The sequence below is a fragment of the Penicillium macrosclerotiorum genome (assembly GCF_028827735.1).
Source record: "Penicillium macrosclerotiorum strain IBT 26536 chromosome Unknown utg000010l_segment0_segment0, whole genome shotgun sequence".
Classification (NCBI taxonomy): domain Eukaryota; kingdom Fungi; phylum Ascomycota; class Eurotiomycetes; order Eurotiales; family Aspergillaceae; genus Penicillium; species Penicillium macrosclerotiorum.
The window spans coordinates 1,966,084-1,983,888 of record NW_026643089.1 but is presented as its reverse complement, the minus strand read 5'-3'; the positions used below and the strand labels follow the sequence as shown (position 1 = coordinate 1,983,888).

The 17,805-nt window shown below is 50.0% G+C and overlaps 7 protein-coding genes across 7 annotated transcripts; 3 read left to right on the top strand and 4 right to left on the bottom strand.

Moving 5' to 3' along the window:
- Nucleotides 1–753: 753 nt before the first annotated feature.
- N7462_010344 (Zn(II)2Cys6 transcription factor) lies at nucleotides 754–2,229 on the bottom strand (the record flags this gene model as incomplete). The annotated part of the gene is made up of 1 exon (XM_057082058.1): nucleotides 754–2,229. One exon carries the CDS (start codon nucleotides 2,227–2,229, stop codon nucleotides 754–756), a length of 1,476 nt encoding a protein of 491 aa, XP_056929098.1.
- A 1,720-nt stretch (nucleotides 2,230–3,949) lies between these two features.
- N7462_010343 (uncharacterized protein) lies at nucleotides 3,950–4,431 on the bottom strand (the record flags this gene model as incomplete). The annotated part of the gene is made up of 2 exons (XM_057082057.1): nucleotides 3,950–4,180; nucleotides 4,249–4,431. The coding sequence occupies 2 exons, from the start codon at nucleotides 4,429–4,431 to the stop codon at nucleotides 3,950–3,952; spliced, it is 414 nt and encodes a 137-aa protein (XP_056929097.1).
- Nucleotides 4,432–4,737: 306 nt separating this feature from the next.
- On the top strand, nucleotides 4,738–6,227 carry N7462_010342 (putative Snf1 kinase complex beta-subunit Gal83; the record flags this gene model as incomplete). The annotated part of the gene is made up of 3 exons (XM_057082056.1): nucleotides 4,738–5,474; nucleotides 5,549–6,119; nucleotides 6,180–6,227. 3 exons carry the CDS (start codon nucleotides 4,738–4,740, stop codon nucleotides 6,225–6,227), a joined length of 1,356 nt encoding a protein of 451 aa, XP_056929096.1.
- A 598-nt stretch (nucleotides 6,228–6,825) lies between these two features.
- kae1 (O-sialoglycoprotein endopeptidase) lies at nucleotides 6,826–8,001 on the bottom strand (the record flags this gene model as incomplete). The annotated part of the gene is made up of 2 exons (XM_057082055.1): nucleotides 6,826–7,577; nucleotides 7,650–8,001. The coding sequence occupies 2 exons, from the start codon at nucleotides 7,999–8,001 to the stop codon at nucleotides 6,826–6,828; spliced, it is 1,104 nt and encodes a 367-aa protein (XP_056929095.1).
- Nucleotides 8,002–8,350: 349 nt separating this feature from the next.
- On the top strand, nucleotides 8,351–10,053 carry N7462_010340 (ribosomal lysine N-methyltransferase; the record flags this gene model as incomplete). The annotated part of the gene is made up of 4 exons (XM_057082054.1): nucleotides 8,351–8,501; nucleotides 8,616–9,217; nucleotides 9,288–9,515; nucleotides 9,577–10,053. The coding sequence occupies 4 exons, from the start codon at nucleotides 8,351–8,353 to the stop codon at nucleotides 10,051–10,053; spliced, it is 1,458 nt and encodes a 485-aa protein (XP_056929094.1).
- A 613-nt stretch (nucleotides 10,054–10,666) lies between these two features.
- On the bottom strand, nucleotides 10,667–12,598 carry N7462_010339 (uncharacterized protein; the record flags this gene model as incomplete). The annotated part of the gene is made up of 4 exons (XM_057082053.1): nucleotides 10,667–11,419; nucleotides 11,476–11,772; nucleotides 11,843–12,325; nucleotides 12,440–12,598. The coding sequence occupies 4 exons, from the start codon at nucleotides 12,596–12,598 to the stop codon at nucleotides 10,667–10,669; spliced, it is 1,692 nt and encodes a 563-aa protein (XP_056929093.1).
- A 592-nt stretch (nucleotides 12,599–13,190) lies between these two features.
- Nucleotides 13,191–14,050, top strand: cnaB (calcineurin regulatory subunit B; the record flags this gene model as incomplete). The annotated part of the gene is made up of 4 exons (XM_057082052.1): nucleotides 13,191–13,302; nucleotides 13,387–13,439; nucleotides 13,528–13,601; nucleotides 13,708–14,050. Coding segments are annotated over 4 exons (582 nt in total), but the record flags the coding sequence as incomplete, so codon positions are not given.
- Nucleotides 14,051–17,805: the final 3,755 nt, after the last annotated feature.

Below are 17,805 nucleotides of genomic sequence, written 5' to 3'. Positions count from 1 at the left end.
ATTTCTATACTACTGTTTTTAGGGGTCGGTGCCATGGCAGCCAAAGTGTTTCTTTTTTGCTGATTTCTAGGAGGCCATAGCAGCCACGGGTGTCATCACCGATGATATCCTTGGTGGTGGTCTCAAATATTGTAGTACTAGGAAGTGTTTCGAAGCAGACAGCACCGAAAGATAAACCAGGAAAACAGGTTCCGTTTAGAGTATACCAGGTGCTATGATTTTAGGAATTGAGGGATGCCTTTCGGCACTTGGTCTTTTACATATGCTTTCAAATTATTGAAGGGGTAAAATCCACAAAATAGCTAGTCCCTCTTGGACGATTTACTTCATGTCGTTCATTCTGCTCCATGTCGTTTAAATTGCATGCGGGCAAGGTATAATAGGCGTTTACACTGCTTTATAATAATTGTTTCAAGTCTGCTAGACCATCCTTCGTGTTTCAAAAGTGTTGGCAGCAGACGAATATGAACTTTATTGATTGTTTCCTGCGGGTTAATTTACGGTAGTTGAAGGGGCGGTGCACAGATGCCAACACCAACCACCATCAAGACCGGGATAAGAAATTTTGTGCAAAAGCCCAGCTGAACCACCAAGGGAGTATTACGCCTCATTAGGCCCGTCAGCTGCTCAACGCGTTGAGATAATTTGATTTATCTCACTTTGAGTTCGCCCAACTACGTGATCCAGCCATGGCTTCTTCTGGGTCAGCAGACGAGAGCAAGGACCTACGCGTCAAGAGCAAAAGCCTCTCTGCTATGGTACAGCCACAAATGACGGTCCTTTATCCATAAGATCGAACAGATAACCCGTGAAGCCACCCCATCTTTGTTGCCAAAAGTATTTGTGAAAAGCAAAAAACTGATCAGCGCAGGCTGGACAGATCGGCAACCGGGTTACGCTTTGCCATAGGCTCTCTGGCCGCAGCGGGATCTCGAGAAGAGCCAAGAACAACGGAAAGCAGACATACTGCAGCTTCATATTTGGGCCGCCATCGGCGAGAAGTTTATCTCTTTCTGCCAAAATGTCATTTGCATGTGATACTGCGACTCCATCTTGGCAAGATAAGGGATGTATCAGACGATGGATGAGTAGGAGGATTGCTGATCGATACATGGCAGCTTGTGCTTGTAATGCGCTTTTCTCAGTATTGGTGAACCTCAGGGTTTTCAAAGATGCCGGGTTGGGAGCCCAAGAGCGGACTTCGGCTTCAATACGCTCCAGCTTCTCGGTTCGTGGCTGTGACTGGGACTTTATTTCGTAACTGACTTCGCATAGCTCGTACAGCATGGGCATCAACGAGACACAAAGCCCGGCTATGCGATCCACGGCGAGAGGCCGATAGATCTGCGGCCGTATTATAGGGACTTCCCGCTTAAACAGACACCCGAGGATATCCCAGAAGAGTGGAAGGATGGTAACCGAATCCAAGAACTCCACCTGGGCCAGCTGGGGATACCAGGGCTTAACCAGAAATAAGGAGTGACGCAATATTAGCATGGATCCTGTGGATACCACAAAGGTATCAAATGCCGCTAGGCTCTGGCCTAGTATAAAGATAGCCAGAGCCTCATCGGCATTGACGATCGACGTAGCTTGTAACTTCTTTAGCAAGCCAGCGACTCTCGCAATCTCCTCTGCCGGTGCGGTGGAATTCGATCGAGCACCCTCCACATACTTGTCCATCGCGAGAAACGTATCTTGCAGAAGCTCCGGGGTCTTCGAGCGAGAATACTCCAATGCCCGGCGAAAGGGTTCCGCAAAGGTGGGTCCAATCATGAAAATGTTATGGAGGGCATAGAATTCTCGGCTTGCAGGGGTTAGGACCGCGGATTCTTCGGGATTGAGCCATTTGGATCCAAGAGACAACAATAATCTATTAGTCTCATCGTCTGATGCAGCAGAATAGCTCTCTTTGCTCGCGGTTGATACATGATCTGGACTACTAGAACGGGCATCTGTGGCAGAGCTTTGCGGCGATGACTGAGCGAGGCGCTCTTCCTGTGCAGCCTCGAAGCCATGGGAATTCTTTTTAGATCTCCAAACTTGGACACGGCCCGCTGGACCTAAAACTTTAGACCGAGCGGGGCGTCCGGGAAGTCGACGATGTCGGACCGTCGAGCAATCCAGGGAAAGGTTGACACACCGTGTACAGCCTGCCAGGTCTTCCTGTCTTTGACATTTCTTCTTCTGTGCGTAACACTGGTCACACGATCGATTGTTGCCTAGCATTTGTGGCATTCGATCTTTTAGCTGATATTATGCAGGAACAATAGCATGATCCCTAGAGTGTGGGGGCCCAGTGTGATGTCCAAAAGGGGCCCCGTAAATGACCCGCCGTAGGAAAGGATACAGCCACCAGCCTAGCTGTTGGGTAATGAGCTCCTATCCAGTCGAATATTGTACAGAATGGTCACAAGGTTATCAATTCGATCAACTTCGTAGGGTCTGACCAGACGTAGCCTGGTCTGTTGCCTTGCGACGACGATTCGGGAACTTGACAGCTCGGCGGATTCTCACTAACCGCTTTCGGCAACAAGTTCGTTCGACATGTGTTGATCTAGTGCCGAATCCCCCGAAGCGACAAATATCCCCAACCCCACCCTTTGATATTTTCAAATAGCTTTGAGGCAATTCGAAGGAAGTCTCGGGGCTTGGGCTACATATTCGATCACCGGTTCTTGGGCACTGTATGTTAGTCTAGCCTAAACTAGGACGACGGGACTGGGATTTAAAACACATATAATCGACTAGGTCAGCTTATTGAAAGTGCGCTATGATGTGCTTTCCCACTTCCTTCAAAGCAGACGTGGAGGTGATGTCGGCCTTAAAAAAGCCACACTTGAAAATAATTGACTGCGTTAGCAGACACGCCTCGTGGACTAGGCATCAATGCTGCATACGTAGCTCAAAATGGGGCTCTTGAATATCCAAGATGATCATCCTGATATTCGACTTGGTCAAGTCATCTATGATATGTTTTTCAATTCCACCCCGGTCACTAGTAAGAAACACAAGCTCTTTGGTCAGATTCCACGGTTCAGCTTGCACCCAATTGTTCTGCGCCCTTCACGAGAGATAGCGACGCAAAGCCCGAAGAAAATGGAAAGCCGCAAGAGCTGAAAGTCCCTTCTGGACCGACGATTGTAGCAAAAAAACGTTGGACTACGTTCAGCAGCTTGCTGAGCAGTCCCTGGGATGTCTCCAGAATGAACTTGCCCACAACAATTTGTAGCGATGACGTTCTCTCCGAACGTTGTCGTTCGTGGCTCTTGGGCACAGGAGCCGCTGATTGAAAACGATGCCTCCGAGAGTCCGACATTCGATCTGGGAGACGGGGAGCCCTTTTTATAGATAAGCAAATCTGTAGAAAAACCGACCTAGCTGAAACCAGAGGACATCGAACCGGCGAAAAAAGAAGCGTACAGACATTGGGGCCGTTTCTTAGATGTCGGCCGCACCATATATCACTTTTGCTTAAGTCAGAACATAAAAAGAGCCGCGTCGAGCTTGCCGCCCTCGAAACCAATTTTCCATCAACACCTTGTCACCAAGTATTTTGCAAGAGTAATTTGACTACGCGGTTTTTGATTTTAGCTCGGAAGACTTTATGCAGCCAATAAGGCCGACCAGTTTCATTCACTCTCAATCTATGACTAGGTTATCATTTTCTCTTCCTTTCCAAAGGGCCATATTTTGAGTACTTTCCATTTGGAGGAAAGGTATTTTGAAGAGCTCTCTGTCAAAAAATTATTTGAATAAATAGCAGGCACAAGAAAGCTGTGGGCCATCGAATGCAATCTAGTTGCACTCCGGCAAGTTCACGAAAATAACATTAGATTATGTTGTCCTTGGATGTAGAGATTGTAGTCATCATTAAATAGTAGGTTGGATTTGCCATTAGAGTGTAAATGGGTCCCGCAACTTTAAGCTTGCCGAGAAATCAAATTGACTACTGGCTGCTCTCTTCTTCTTCCAATATTGTAGATGGAAGAAATGGGCTCTCCAATTTAGCCTCCCATTCCAATGATGGGTCCTTTAGATCTATCGAGCCGTCTGGAGATATTAGTTGGCTCTCCTGTTGCAATCGGAGGAACTGTGACAAAGTATCGCCAGTGATGTATAAAAACAGGCCGACTGTGACCCCTGTGAGCACTGCTCCCGTGACAAATGTCAGGAAAGCCTATTTCGAGTAAGCATTCCCTTCGTTTATATGCAAAACGCTTGTTGACGGAACTGGTAGAGACATACCTCAAATTTGATCAGTATTCGGAGCGGGAGTAATGCCAGGGAGAGGAGGTTCCGGCCGAGATAGAGCACTGGAGAGGCCAGGAGGTAGAGAAGCAAAAGCCCGTATGAAAAGAGCTGCTTCAGGATACTCAACAGAGTGCTGAGCACAAGCAGTAGACCATTGAGGACGATCTCAAGCTCCATCTCCAGCAGGGTGTGGAATCTAGACGAACAGTTGGCTCGGGACGATCCAGAAAGGGGCAAAATCCGGGGAAGCCGAGTTATCGCCGCCCGTGCCCTAAGCCCTAACCCGATTTGACCGCTCGGCGTCATCGTCTCGGCCTTCAACTCCTCGAGCGCCTAAGCTATTCGATTCCGCTGATCTCTATATCGTCTTCATGAGGCCAGCCTGATTGAACTCCATTTCAATCTCCTCCGCTGCCGATTTCCCTCTCCCTCTTTTAACACCCTACCGACCTCCGCGCTCACACCACTCTTACCCCGCCTTCGATGGGTAACAACCCTTCCAAAGGCCCAGTCGGCGACACGCCGTCCGGCCACGTCCACCACCATACCGGCGAACGAAAAGTCGTGCGCCGAACCTCTCTCAATGCCATCCCCACACAAAAGGCCGTTGCAGCCGACCCCTCCGCATCCAGGGAGACTGCAGCCGGCCATTCTGCTGCGTACCAAGGCTCTGTCCAGCAACGCCTCCAATCACGAAATCCTCCCGAATCCCCCGCCAAGAGCGCAGGAAGAACCGTACAACCCAATGTCGCCATAGCAGAGTATTCACAGAGCCAGAATTCTCGCTCGCAAGACCCCTCAAACCCGGTTCAAGTGCCCATCTCCCGCCATGCCGCGGGGCGAGATTCTGTGGCACCTTCGGGCCCGCCGCTCAACTCTTACTACAATGCCACAACACATTTGCAACGGCCTCCTCGCTTGCCATTGCCCATCGGCGATGCCACAACCACTCCCGGATCTCCGATCAGCGGGCCTGAGGACTCGCATATTCAATCGCTACCGGCAGACCAAGTCTTGGATCAGCACATGGACCCTGAACAGTCCAATATTAGTAGTGTGACCCTAGATGGAGATGAGATTATGGATGAGCTTCAGCCTTTTGATACAAGTGGTGTTGGTAAGGCTGTGCCCACTGTCATTGAATGGAATGGTCCTGGCCAGAAGGTCTATGTAACTGGCACTTTCGTCAATTGGGAAAAGAAGTTCAAACTGCACAGAAAGTAAGTGAAGTCTTCTTAATTTCTATAACTTGCTAGATCATATCCCAAAGAATGATGTCTAATACCCTCTCAAGTGAAAATGATGGAGCAGTCATGTCCACAACGTTAAATTTGCGGCCTGGCACTCACCATCTCAAGTTCATTGTGGACGGTGAGATGCGCGCATCAGATGTTCTTCCGACTGCTGTTGATTTCACAAATCACCTGGTCAATTATATCGAAATTAGCGCAGATGATCCGAATGATAATCTCACACCTGGTGTGAATCCCCCACAGTCGGTAACGGATAGTTCCAAGGAGGGTCAATCCGAAGAAACATCTGATGATTCACCGAAGAAGGAAGATGCCGAGGAGGAAGTTCCCCCGGGTGAATTTGGAAGCACGATACCTCAGTTTCTGGCCGACTTGGACAAAGAGGAAGACAGCCCTGCTTATTTGCAGGCTGCAAATGTTATCGGAGACACACCGACACCGCCCAGCCTTCCGCTGTTTTTGGGAAAATCAATCCTCAACAGCACAACTCCCACAAAGGATGACAGTAGCGTTCTCAACTACCCTAACCATACTGTCTTGAATCATCTTGCCACAAGCAGCATCAAGAATGGTGTTCTTGCCACAAGTGTTACGACCAGATACAAGCGAAAGGTAAGATAACATCTTTGCAATATACGACTCAAGACATTACCTCTGACTCTATCATGGTAGTATGTCACCACAATTTTGTACAAACCCACTGGAGATATTACGGAGTGATCGATGCTCCATACAGGGTGCAAATTTTCTCTTTGCATGCGTGCCATTCAGAGAACCTGGCTTCAGAGACCAAGATCTATTCAAGATCTGTCGAAAACATAATCTTCCATATTGCATCAGGCGCATTTGCCACTCTCTATAGTGCATGGCACCCGTTCTTGTGTGATCTTCTACGATCTCTTACTTTCCAAATTCTGGCGCCTCTGCGCGGGGAATGCATACAAGCAATTTTTATTCGCAGAATGGACGAAGAAGATAGCTTTCCAAGAAAAAGAGCCAGAGAGAAAGTTAGCTCGCGCTGACGTATTGCACGATTTCCATCACATCGCTTCGATAAAATGTTGAAAGGCTTACAAATTCTCTCATGCAAGGAGTTTGAAGGTCTGTCATAATTGCACAATAAATTTGGGCTTTAATCGCGATTCCAAAGGGTATTCTTTATTTAAAGTTTGATCTTAGTCAGGGGATTCAAGCTCTAGAAGAACCACTTGGCCGAACTATTTGATTGAATATGCATGCTCTATTCAACTTGAATATGCCCATTTCGTAACACGTGATGATATTCGTTTTGTGATCTTCTTCAATGCCTCATAGACTTTTAATCCTCTCGCCACTTCACAAATACTTCATCTGTCCGGAACCGTTGTGTACATGTAGACTCTTTCAACGGGGTCTGGAAGCCTGTCTGGTACGCGAGCATGCCGGCCTGGGCAATCATAATACCGTTATCGATACAGAAACGCTCATCTGTGGCATATACACTGCCACCTCGGTCCCTTGCCATGATACCCATCATTTCTTGCAGCCGTTCGTTCGAGCCTACGCCACCAACAATAAGCACCTGCTTGGATCCAACATGCGCCATAGCTCGCTCAGTAATTTCAACTAGCATCGCGTATACTGTTTCTTGGAGCGAGAAACACAAGTCTGCACGGGTGGGTTTGTCGTCACCTCCCTCGCTTGTTGGGCCGTTACTGATATTTGAAGTCTGTTTCTCGGCGTCTTCTTTGGCACGCTCTTCGCCGTCAAGCCCCCACTGCGCAGCCAATGCATCAATTGAAGCCAGAATTCCTGAAAACGAGCAGTCCATGCCTTTCACCACATATGGTAAATCGACTAGCTGTTTGCCTTGCTTGGCCAGCTGCTCAATATTATATCCCGGCGCCGGATCATTGGATATGTGTAGTGTACGTGCAAAGCGATCCAAACAGTTTCCGACGGCAATGTCAAGGGTTTCTCCGAAGATGCGATATCGTTGCGAGCTGTATGCGATGACCTGTGTGTTGCCGCCCGAGACGTAGAGAACAACGGGATTGGTAGCGCCGGTGATGAGACGGCCCATTTCGATGTCTATAAATAATCGTGTTAGTGTTGGGATCTTCAACTTCGCAATTCCTTCCCTTCTTAGACAGTACAACATACGGCCAACACAGTGATTAACTCCCACCAATGGCTTGCCCCAGAGTAAGCTCAGCATTCGCGCCGCCACTGCCACACTCTGAAGCGGGGCACCCATTCCAGGACCTTTGGTAAAGCAAATACAGTCCACATCCTGCACCGAGATATGCGCCTCCTTAAGCGCTTTCTTGACTAGCTTCACCACCCAGGCTCGGTGATGGCGCGCCGTATCTTTGGGCAAAAAACCCTCGCCTGGTGGGGAGACGTAGGTGTGCCGAATGTTGGCGAGGACCTGCGGCGGGCTGCCATCTTCGGGATGCAACATAATGCCCACGCCAATTTTATTGGCAGAGCCCTCCATTCCAATGCCAATCATCATTTCAGACGGTATGAGAAAGACCGACGTGAGATGTGGTGTTGCGCGACTTGATGAATTCGTTGACTGGATGAATTGGCGGCACCAATTCATGGTTTTCGTTATCGTTATCGGGCTCATCGGCCACTAAACGCGGCGCTCCCGTTTCTCCGAACCAAAAGTACGTTGTACCCATCTACATACTCTCTTTTCTCTCTTTTCCCACTCACGCCCTGCCTCCTTTTCCTTCTCTTTATTGCACTCTTCACTCGTGCTTGCCATACTATATCGTTGTGTCTCGCATGTGTGTCTAGCTGTAATACTCCATCCCTCCCTGCCCCTCTTTATCTTGTACCCGGACATTTGCGCAATGTCTTCCTCTGCCCACTTCCCTGACTCCCCAAGCTTCCAGCAGCAATCAAACGACTTCATCGCATGGCTGGAAGCAAACCCAGGCGTCAACATCAATCCCAAGATTGTTTTGGCTGATCTCAGATCAACTGGCGCAGGCCGAGGAGTTGGTAAGTTAGCTTCTATTTCCCCCCACCCGCCACACAAAACCCACTGTGTGTCCACAAAAACGTTCCCTGAAAACAGTCCTTCTGATCAATTATTCTTTTCATTATGGACTTTAGTGGCTCGAAACAGTATCTCTGAAGGTGAAGAACTCTTCTCGATCCCGCGCTCGCTTATCCTCGCCGTCCAGAACTCGGAGCTGAAGAGCCTGCTCGGTCAGGATGTGGATAGTCTGGGTCCGTGGCTATCTCTGATGCTAGTTATGCTGTATGAATACCTGAAAGGTGCTCGCTCGAGATGGGCAGCTTATTTCCGTGTCTTTCCCTCTCGTTTTGATACTCTGATGTTCTGGTCGCCAGTGGAATTGCAGGAGCTGCAGGCGAGTGCCATTGTGGACAAGATTGGCAAACAAGGAGCGGACAATTCTATTCTTGAGTCCATTTTGCCTATTATTCAGGCCAACCCAACTCTATTCCCACCTGTGAATGGGCTTGCTTCATATGAAGGCGAGCAGGGAACTGCGGTGCTGCTGGAACTGGCACACGTGATGGGTTCGCTGATCATGGCTTATGCCTTTGACATCGAAAAGGCGGAGGATGACGATGATGAGAATAACGATGCTGAGGACGAGAGTTATATGACGGATGACGAAGATGAACAAGTGCCAAAAGGCATGGTCCCTCTCGCTGATCTGCTCAACGCCGATGCTGACCGAAATAACGTATGATTATATCACTGACATCATGAGCTGTTTGACAAGAGATTTTTGGTACTGACTATGTGGTGAGCAGGCCCGTCTTTTCCAAGAAGAAGAGTGTCTGGTAATGAAAGCCATCAAGCCAATCCAAGAGGGCGAGGAGATTTTCAATGACTACGGCGAAATTCCACGTGCAGATCTTCTTCGTCGGTACGGCTACGTAACTGACAATTATTCACAATACGACGTGATTGAGTTGTCCCTTGGAGATTTCTGCCAGGCAGCTGGCCTTTCGAACAGCGATGTCGAGTCTCAACCAAGAGTAATTCTCCCAGCCTCATCACTCCCCTTTACTACAAACAGACAACTAATCTCTCTATTAGCTGCAACTTCTTGATGAAAACGACATGCTGGATGACGGCTATGTCATTCCAAGGCCAGCTGCCAGTGCTTCGTTGCAAGATATTCTGCCAGTTGAACTGGTTGTTCTCCTGACCACACTGTCGCTGGCACCAGAGGAATTTGAGCAGCGCCGCTCTAAGAACAAGCCACCCAAGCCCTGCATGGATGCCAATCAGGCTGGCCTTCTTTACAAGACTCTTCAAGCTAAACAGGCTCAGTACGGCTCATCTATTACTGATGATACACAGATTCTGATGGGTCTTGTTCCTCCAAATGCCCCCGCCTCGCTCGAAGGATCTGCTCGACGACAAAAAATGGCTTTGCAAGTGCGCATCGGCGAGAAAGAAGTTTTGCAAGCTGTCTTGGACATGCTTGGGCCCGTCGCCTCGGGTTCTCTCAAGCGCATGGCCAATGGCGATAGCACCGACCCGAGACAATTCAAAGCTCAGCGTGTTTGATTGAAAGCGTTCCCACAATTACAACACAACCAAAAGCAAGAGCTGCCAAAAGTTTTTCGCAAGTGATTATATTTCTGTTAGATTTTGAAGTCTTTTTTTCTGCCTTTCTCCGCTTCTTCCATCGTGCTGGCATCATAACTTCGGTTATCCATCATACAAGAGGCCATTCCTGGCCTTGTGCTCCTCCTCGATCCGGGAAATCAAGAATAATATGTACACTAATAAAAGCAGAAAGCTTTGCCGGCAACAATGCTGTGCGCCAATCCACAGGCATCCCACCAGCAGAATCAGTTGCGACATGGTATCTGTCACGGGTTGAAAGGATGAAAAGAGGATCGAGGAGAGCAAGAAGGGTAGGTGTGCGACAACGAAACAAGAACTCAAAAGGGCCGGGCTCCATCAAATCCCTTCGCCGCTGGCGGGTGTCATCAAAACATGAGGGGGTACTAAAACTACAAGAGGGAATAGAAGGTAATAAAAGGGGGTAAAGGCGAAGAGGTGGGGGAAAACAAGCAACCCTCGAAAAACGCCCGCCAAATGCTATGAAAGAAGAAAGGGGGAACATGGGGAGAGAGAGGGGGAGGAGATGTCGAAAGACAAGGAACAATCCACTTTACGCCTCAGGCGCTGCGGTCACGCCGTTGGTGTTCGGATTGGCACCCGTGGGGTTGCCCGTTTGATCGGCCTGCATGCGTCGTTGCTGGGCTGCCTGAGCTTGCGCCTGCGCATGAGCTACTGCGGCCTGTTCACGGACCTTGGCCATCGTAATGGCTCGGTGTTGCATGATCTGAATGCTATATGCATCGGTCTCATAAATGGGCTCTTCGTCGGAATCCTCAAGGTCAAACTTGAATCGATCAGCCTTTATCGGATCCAGCTCGACTCTACAGCGTGCCGCAACGTTTCGACGGTCAATCATCAGTCGACCACCTCGCCCGACTCTTCGTCTGAATGATGGCATACGGTGCGTTTCTTCGTGCAGCTCTAGCGCACGGGAAGCGAGTTTATCGCGAGAGAACAGAGGACTGGTGACATCTAATGAGGTATCCATCATATCGCCAGATGACTCTGATGATGGAGGAGTGGGTAATTGCGCGGTAAACGCCGGACGGAATGCCGCCGTGTCGAATGTCCGCTCTGGAGATGGAGATAATGGTGCTCGGGTATGATCCACATAACCCTCGTTCCACTTGATATGCTTGGCGATATTTTGCTTGATATCGCGCAGAATTTCGTTCTCCTTCTCTGCCTGGACATCTTCCAGTAGCTGAAGATCGTCTGCGCTCTGCAAGCCGGGCTTGAGAGGCATTCGGAGTTGAGGCGCATTGGGCTGTCGGGAAGGAACCTCGATTTGCTTCTTCTTGGGCTGCGAACAGAGTCAGTATATGCGGCGAGAATATTGACCGAATCGGCTATGCTTACTTTCTGGTTGATGAGGTCCTCGTCGTCGTCCCTGATATTGAGTTTACGCTTCATCTCTTTGACCTCATTGCGTTGCATGAATAATGTGCGCTCCATTGCAAGCATCTCCTTTCGAGCCACTTCGCGTTGGCGCACCAAGGCAACCAGCTGTCGAGCATCTTCCAGCTCTTTGCGCAGTCGCCGAAGTTTCTCCGCGCTCTGCGCATCTCGGCCGCGAGTCTTGCGGATCTGACGGACTTCACGCCGTCGGAAACAAACAAATGGGTCACTATCATCGGTATCTTGACCAGTTTCAAACTGCAAAGAACATGTCAGTATTTACATATTTGGTCCCATGATGGGTGCCATTGGGAAGAAGCAAACGCACCTTCAAGCTTGGTTCTAGGGACCGGTTCTCCGTGACCATACGACGCGACTGCCAATGCTCATATATGTCTTTGGCAAAGCGCTTTACGCAATCTTCTACGGCAGCATCCATGGCCTCGGCCATATCGGCAAAGGACAGAACTGGGGGGCTATCAACAGCCGCAAAGGGCTGCTTGGCCTGTGCGGTCTCCTCGAAGAAATTCATGGTAGCCTCAAAGTCATCTTCAGAGCATTGATTAGACGCGTCGCGTTTCTGATTAAAGCTCTTCAGGAAGACATCGTCCTCCTCTGTCATGTTATACGGACATCCGCAGCAGTCCTCCACTGTGGAGGAGAAGCGGATATACGTAGCCGGCTGTGAAAACAGCGGCGGGTATAATTGGGCATACGGGATGTCGCTGAGGATAGTCTCACGCGTGGGAATGTGCGCGTCATTGTCCTTGCCCTGCGCGGCAGCAGTGATCGCAGCCTGCAAGTGGATTTCCTGCGTGGCGCGCCGGGGTTAGCATCGTGAAAATTTCGTGTCTCTTTGGCGATATGATCACGTGATCACATGCAGGGATGAGGCTAAAAATAGGTGGCTGAACGGGGCACTCACCGACTCCTCGGCCTTCTCGACGCCGGTCTCAATTTGTTGGAGTGTAGACTGGATCTCGTCGTCGATGGCATCTATCTCGTGCTCGCGGACGATGGGGATGGACGCTTTGGAGGTGAGCTTTTTCGGGCGCGTCCGGCCCAGGCCCCCGTACCGAGTCATAGCGTCGGGGCGCGCAAAAGGGCAACGAACATGGGCGGGTGGGGGGGTAAAATTGGGATTGATCGGAAGGTCAGGTCATGCGCTTTCTCGTAATCGTAGTTTGACGATAAATTTCGATGAGTGGGGGGAGTTATTAACAGCACAAGACGGGCAGCTTCGCGGCGGGCGGTTGGGTTGACGTTGCAATGTCACCCGGTGATGGCCTGTTTTGGCTACGCGCACGGCCTCAGGGGCTCGCTTGCCTGACCGGAAGCGGTTAGTGCGGGGCTGGGCATTATCAGAATCATCGATGCGCGTTGTTGCGGCCTGATCCGCCAGGTGTCTATCACATCGCCCTGGTGTCGAGGCACGGAGGCATTAAGGCACAAAGGCATCTAGACTCGCCTCCACCGCCTTCCACTCCGCTGAGGTTCCCCTCCTTTCAGCTGTTCGTCTGTTTGGTTATTTCCTTACTCTGCTTATCTGATTCCTCCTTGAAAATCCTCCACTCTCCTTGGTGATCTTCTTCTTTTCCTCCCTCCTTCTTCTCTTCCTTCACTCTGTACCCCCTTGTCTCCCTTTCACTCTCACCTCACATTCCTCCGCGCCCTTCATGGAGCCCCAACCCAGTGAACCCAACACCGCCGCCATCCAAAGCGTGCAGCGCCGCCGAGGCTCGGTCGGTACCTCGCAACTTTTCGATAACATCGTTTCCACATCCAATTGTATGCCGTCTTAATCGGGCGATCGTAGAACCGGCCCAAAATACTTCACAAATGAGTTGGGACATGGCTGACTGGCATGATTAGTCGACAGAGATGAAGTGGACCGCCTGCGCAAACGTTTCATGAAGCTGGATAAGGTACGCAACCGCGTCAAAATCTCCGTCCAATAATTTACAGCCAAAGAAACCGATTGTTTTGGGACAACCTGCTCACTCTGTCTGATAGGATGCTTCCGGCACGATTGACCGTGACGAATTCCTTTCCCTGCCGCAGATTTCTTCCAACCCGCTGGCCACGAGGTTCGTATTGTAACAACCATGCCTCTCCTCTCCACGCAAGAAGAAGAGATGATGAGTCCAACACCCCTACATGATCTCGCCCTTAACACCGTCTCTACAACCTTAGAATGATTGCGATTTTCGACGAGGATGGTGGCGGCGACGTGGATTTCCAAGAATTCGTAACTGGACTGTCGGCATTTAGTTCCAAGGGCAATAAGGAAGAGAAGCTCCGCTTTGCCTTCCGCGTGTACGATATCGACCGCGACGGTTATATCTCCAACGGCGAGCTGTTCATTGTGCTAAAGATGATGGTTGGCAACAACCTGAAGGATATCCAGCTCCAGCAGATTGTGGATAAGACCATCATGGAGGCCGACAAGGATGGTGACGGCCGTATCAGCTTTGAGGAGTTTACTGAGATGGTAGAGAGCACTGATGTGAATCTCAGCATGACTCTCAGCACGTTCTGGTATGTTTTAATCTCACTCCTCTCGTCCACGATTGGGTGCTGACATACCATCCTAGATCAAATATAACAGACATTATCTTTTAGGCATCCCTGCACCAGGATCTGCAGTACGGTCGAGATGCAGAGATGTCAAAATGCCGAGCGCATCCCGACTGTCTTTCCTGATAATTTCCTTTTTTTTTTCCGCCCTTTCCTCCCACTGTTTGGCGCTCTGTTTGAGATTCCCTCTCCCGACCTTGCCCTCTCATCCTTGGTCTTGATCACCATATGACATGACTCTATGACCCGTTACGTATGTTTGTGTAGTTTAGTTCTCCCCTACGAGTTTGGAAAGATCTCACGGGACCAAAGAAACCGAAAATTTGATATGAGCGCATTGTGTTTCATTCGCGGCCTCTTCCTATCTCTCTGTTCGCCACAAGCCAGAAAACGACCTCCAACAACGGCAGTCTCATTCGCTCGTTCGAAACCCATGAAACTCGTCGGGCCAACCTCTCCCCGTCCAGCCTGCAGGTCTCGTGGAGCGGTGCAATCTCAACCGAGCAGGGGGGTAACCAGTCCCAATCCCAATCCTCTGCTCATCCTCAATCATTCGGAAGGACAATAGCCCCGGAACCGAGCCAGTTCAAACGCATTTGCGTCTCCCTTTCCCGAGGATCTGTTTCTCCCTGCTATTCTGCGTCTATATTCGGACTCTTCCCTCTTTCCCATTTCTAGATCCCGAATACGGTCTCTGTCAGCTGACAGGAGGTCCCATCGGGACCCTGAAGCCCGGTGGTAGAACGCGAGGGCCAAACAGGAGACAAATTAAAAAGAAAAAGAAAAAAAGAAAAAAAAGAAAAGCCACGCAATCGTGCAAAGGCAAAGACAAATAAAGAGAGAGAGAGAGAGAGAGAGACAGGCACCTGGACCGGGATGGGAGGGGGTACAATAGAACTAGGTGCCGCAGAAAACTCCCCGACGAAGAGAACGGGTGTGGCAAGCCTCAGCCGCGCGGTGCAACTCCTGTTCCGGCCACCGGGCTCGTGGTTGCAAGCTGTATACCGAAGTGCACAAAGACACCTAGCGTTCGTGAACGATTAGACCCGAGTCCCGAGTTGCGCAGATTGCATCATCCGGCGTCGTGTCGAGGGGAGGCCTCCGGGTACGACCATTTACCCCACGACGTGGATGAGGGTATAACAAGGGGAGAACGAGAGCATTGCCCTCTCCTCCGCTCGCTTGGTACGACCATCTATGGCTGATCGTGACGGAGATACGTGAGATTCTGGTGTGAGATCACAGTGAGATGGTGAGATGAAGATCCAGGATGTGAATTGGAGAGAGGGGGGGGGGGGTTTGGTAGCGGTTGAACAGCTGGGCCAACTGGCCAACGGGTCGGAGGCGGACGAGTCTCTGTCGTACGTGGTGGAGCCCGGCCTTTGTCTAATCAGCGAAGCGCATGCAATGTACAGAGTACCAGATCCTGTCTCGCTTTTTTTAGTTCGTCTCTTGTCTTTCCTCTATGAGCCAGGCGTCTCTATTCGGAACAACCTGAAACCGGCCAATGTGCTCCTCCAGTCCGCACACCATCGGGCATGGAATTATTTCCGATAGGTACAGCCTGGTGGATACAAATGGATACAGAACAATGAGGAAGAGAGAGGGGAGAATGGGTCGCTGTACTCCTTCCACAGCTACAACTACTACACCTAATGGCCGGATTACTCGATACCTAACCTTCCCCTACTCTTCTCTCTTGTAGATGCCAAGGCACGGAGGTTCGGAACACGTACTTCCTAAAGGGTGTCACTTTGAATCCACTCGAACCCTAACTCGCGCTCCATTCTAACTCCTTCGTACAAATCATGCACCCAACGCCGCTAAAGCACCCAACCTCGGCACAGTCCTCATTTCAACCAGAGCGCCGGATCCAGTTGGGGGCGGAATGACATGCCAGTCCCGGGCTTTTTTGACAAGTCCCTAGCTGGAGGTTGTGGATGCAGATCGGCCAATCGGGCAGACAACCCCCATGCCCAACAATAAGGATGTCTTGACTTATTCTGGGAGGGAAGGGCCATCCCGATGACAGGACGCTAAGACGTGATGAAAGAATTGGTGGGTCATGATCAATTGCCGATGGAGGAGAGATGGGCGAGATGGAGGGAGTTACTTTTTCTCTCGTCGCAGACTCCTGCAACTATGTAATAATGAGTTCTTATCTCCAGAGTACAGAGCACCCTGTGCTCTGTCGGGATTGTGTATCCTTTGATGCCACCAGAAGAACCCCATAGTACCAGAGCATGGGTGGCCCTTCAAATTCTTTTGCGCCCTCGAATTATGTACTTTCTCCTGCTTTCCCCTTTTCCTCCTTCTCATGTTGCAGATATCCGAAAAGGGAGAAAGGGGGTTGGTAGATGCAGCGAGGAGGCGCCCAGCAGCTGTCCGAGCAATTCTATCCGTGGAATGTCCCAGCACCGCGCCCTCGACGACCGTCGATTCTCCCTGGAATCTCCGAGAACATAGAAAGAAATTGGATGGAACAATGGAATAGTCTTTTTATCATAGCAACTGCAAGACTTCGTGTTGAAATATGGCTCTCTATTGTTGCGTTTCTTTTTGGGGGGAGGGGGGAAGTCCCCTAGCTGTGTGTATGGTAAGGTTGTTTGGCCCACTTGTTCGGCTCGAAAAAGGCACTGCAGAGGCCCTCGACTGCTCCCAGCCGACTGGGTCTGGAGTTGACACTTGCAGTGCTGCCGTGCATGGCATTTGCTTTTTATTTTCCTGTCTCTGTCGGCTTGTGGTGTTTGGCTAATGCTGATCTTCTCCTGTCGAACCGCCCGACTCTCCAGGTAGTAGACTCGAAGATCGAGCCGAGCCCGAGCAAGGGGATCCAAATCTGCCCTCGCATGGTAGGGCTTTCACTTGAACGATGAGAGAAAAGAGACCTGGACTCTACGCTGATCGATCGAGAATGCACCGAGCATGACAGGAGCATTCGGCGATGAATGCAATGAACTCTAAGGAGAAGTAGAAAGGTCGAAAGGTAGAAATTTCATAAAATCCAAACAGAAAACGGGAAAAAAAGGATGGAAAAAGAAAAAACACAATCTCGATCCTAATCTCAAATTACATGACATCCAACCGCTGTCAATGGAACAAGTTGCCCTGGCCAGGCGGGCCCTTGTTACTGCGAGTCTGCGAGTCTGTGAGTCCGTCAGTTCGTTCGTTTTAGGGCACCGCCACCGCGTCCATGGATCGTCAGCCCCAGGCATAATAAATAAGAGTTACACATCGCAAATCAAAAATCAAATCCCATCCGAAAAGAGAAAAAAAAATTTTTCGGAATTCCTAAATACAAATCACATCCTCTACTCGAATCATCATGTAAGAATGACAAAACACACCCACCTGACCCTCGATCGCCCGACAGCTGAGACCAGCCTAGCAGGCCCTTCTGCCTTTCCACTCGGGGTCTGGGGGGTTGGAGGGGGGGGGTTGTTGTTTGGTTTGGTGTGATGGTTGTTTTCTGGCTGTTTTCTATTTACTGATTCCTAATTCCTAATTCCTAATTTCTATTTTCGTTTTTCGATTTTCGTTTTTCGTTTTTCGATTTTCTGACTCCCCGTGAGGAACGTTCCTCCTCCTTCCTCCCTCCTCCCCTTCTCAAACTATAACCAGGGATCTGGATCCATGGATCTATCACCCTTTATTTTCTTTTCCTTCCCCCTTTCGCTGTAAATCATCCCTAGCTTTCGGGAGCCCACCAGGACC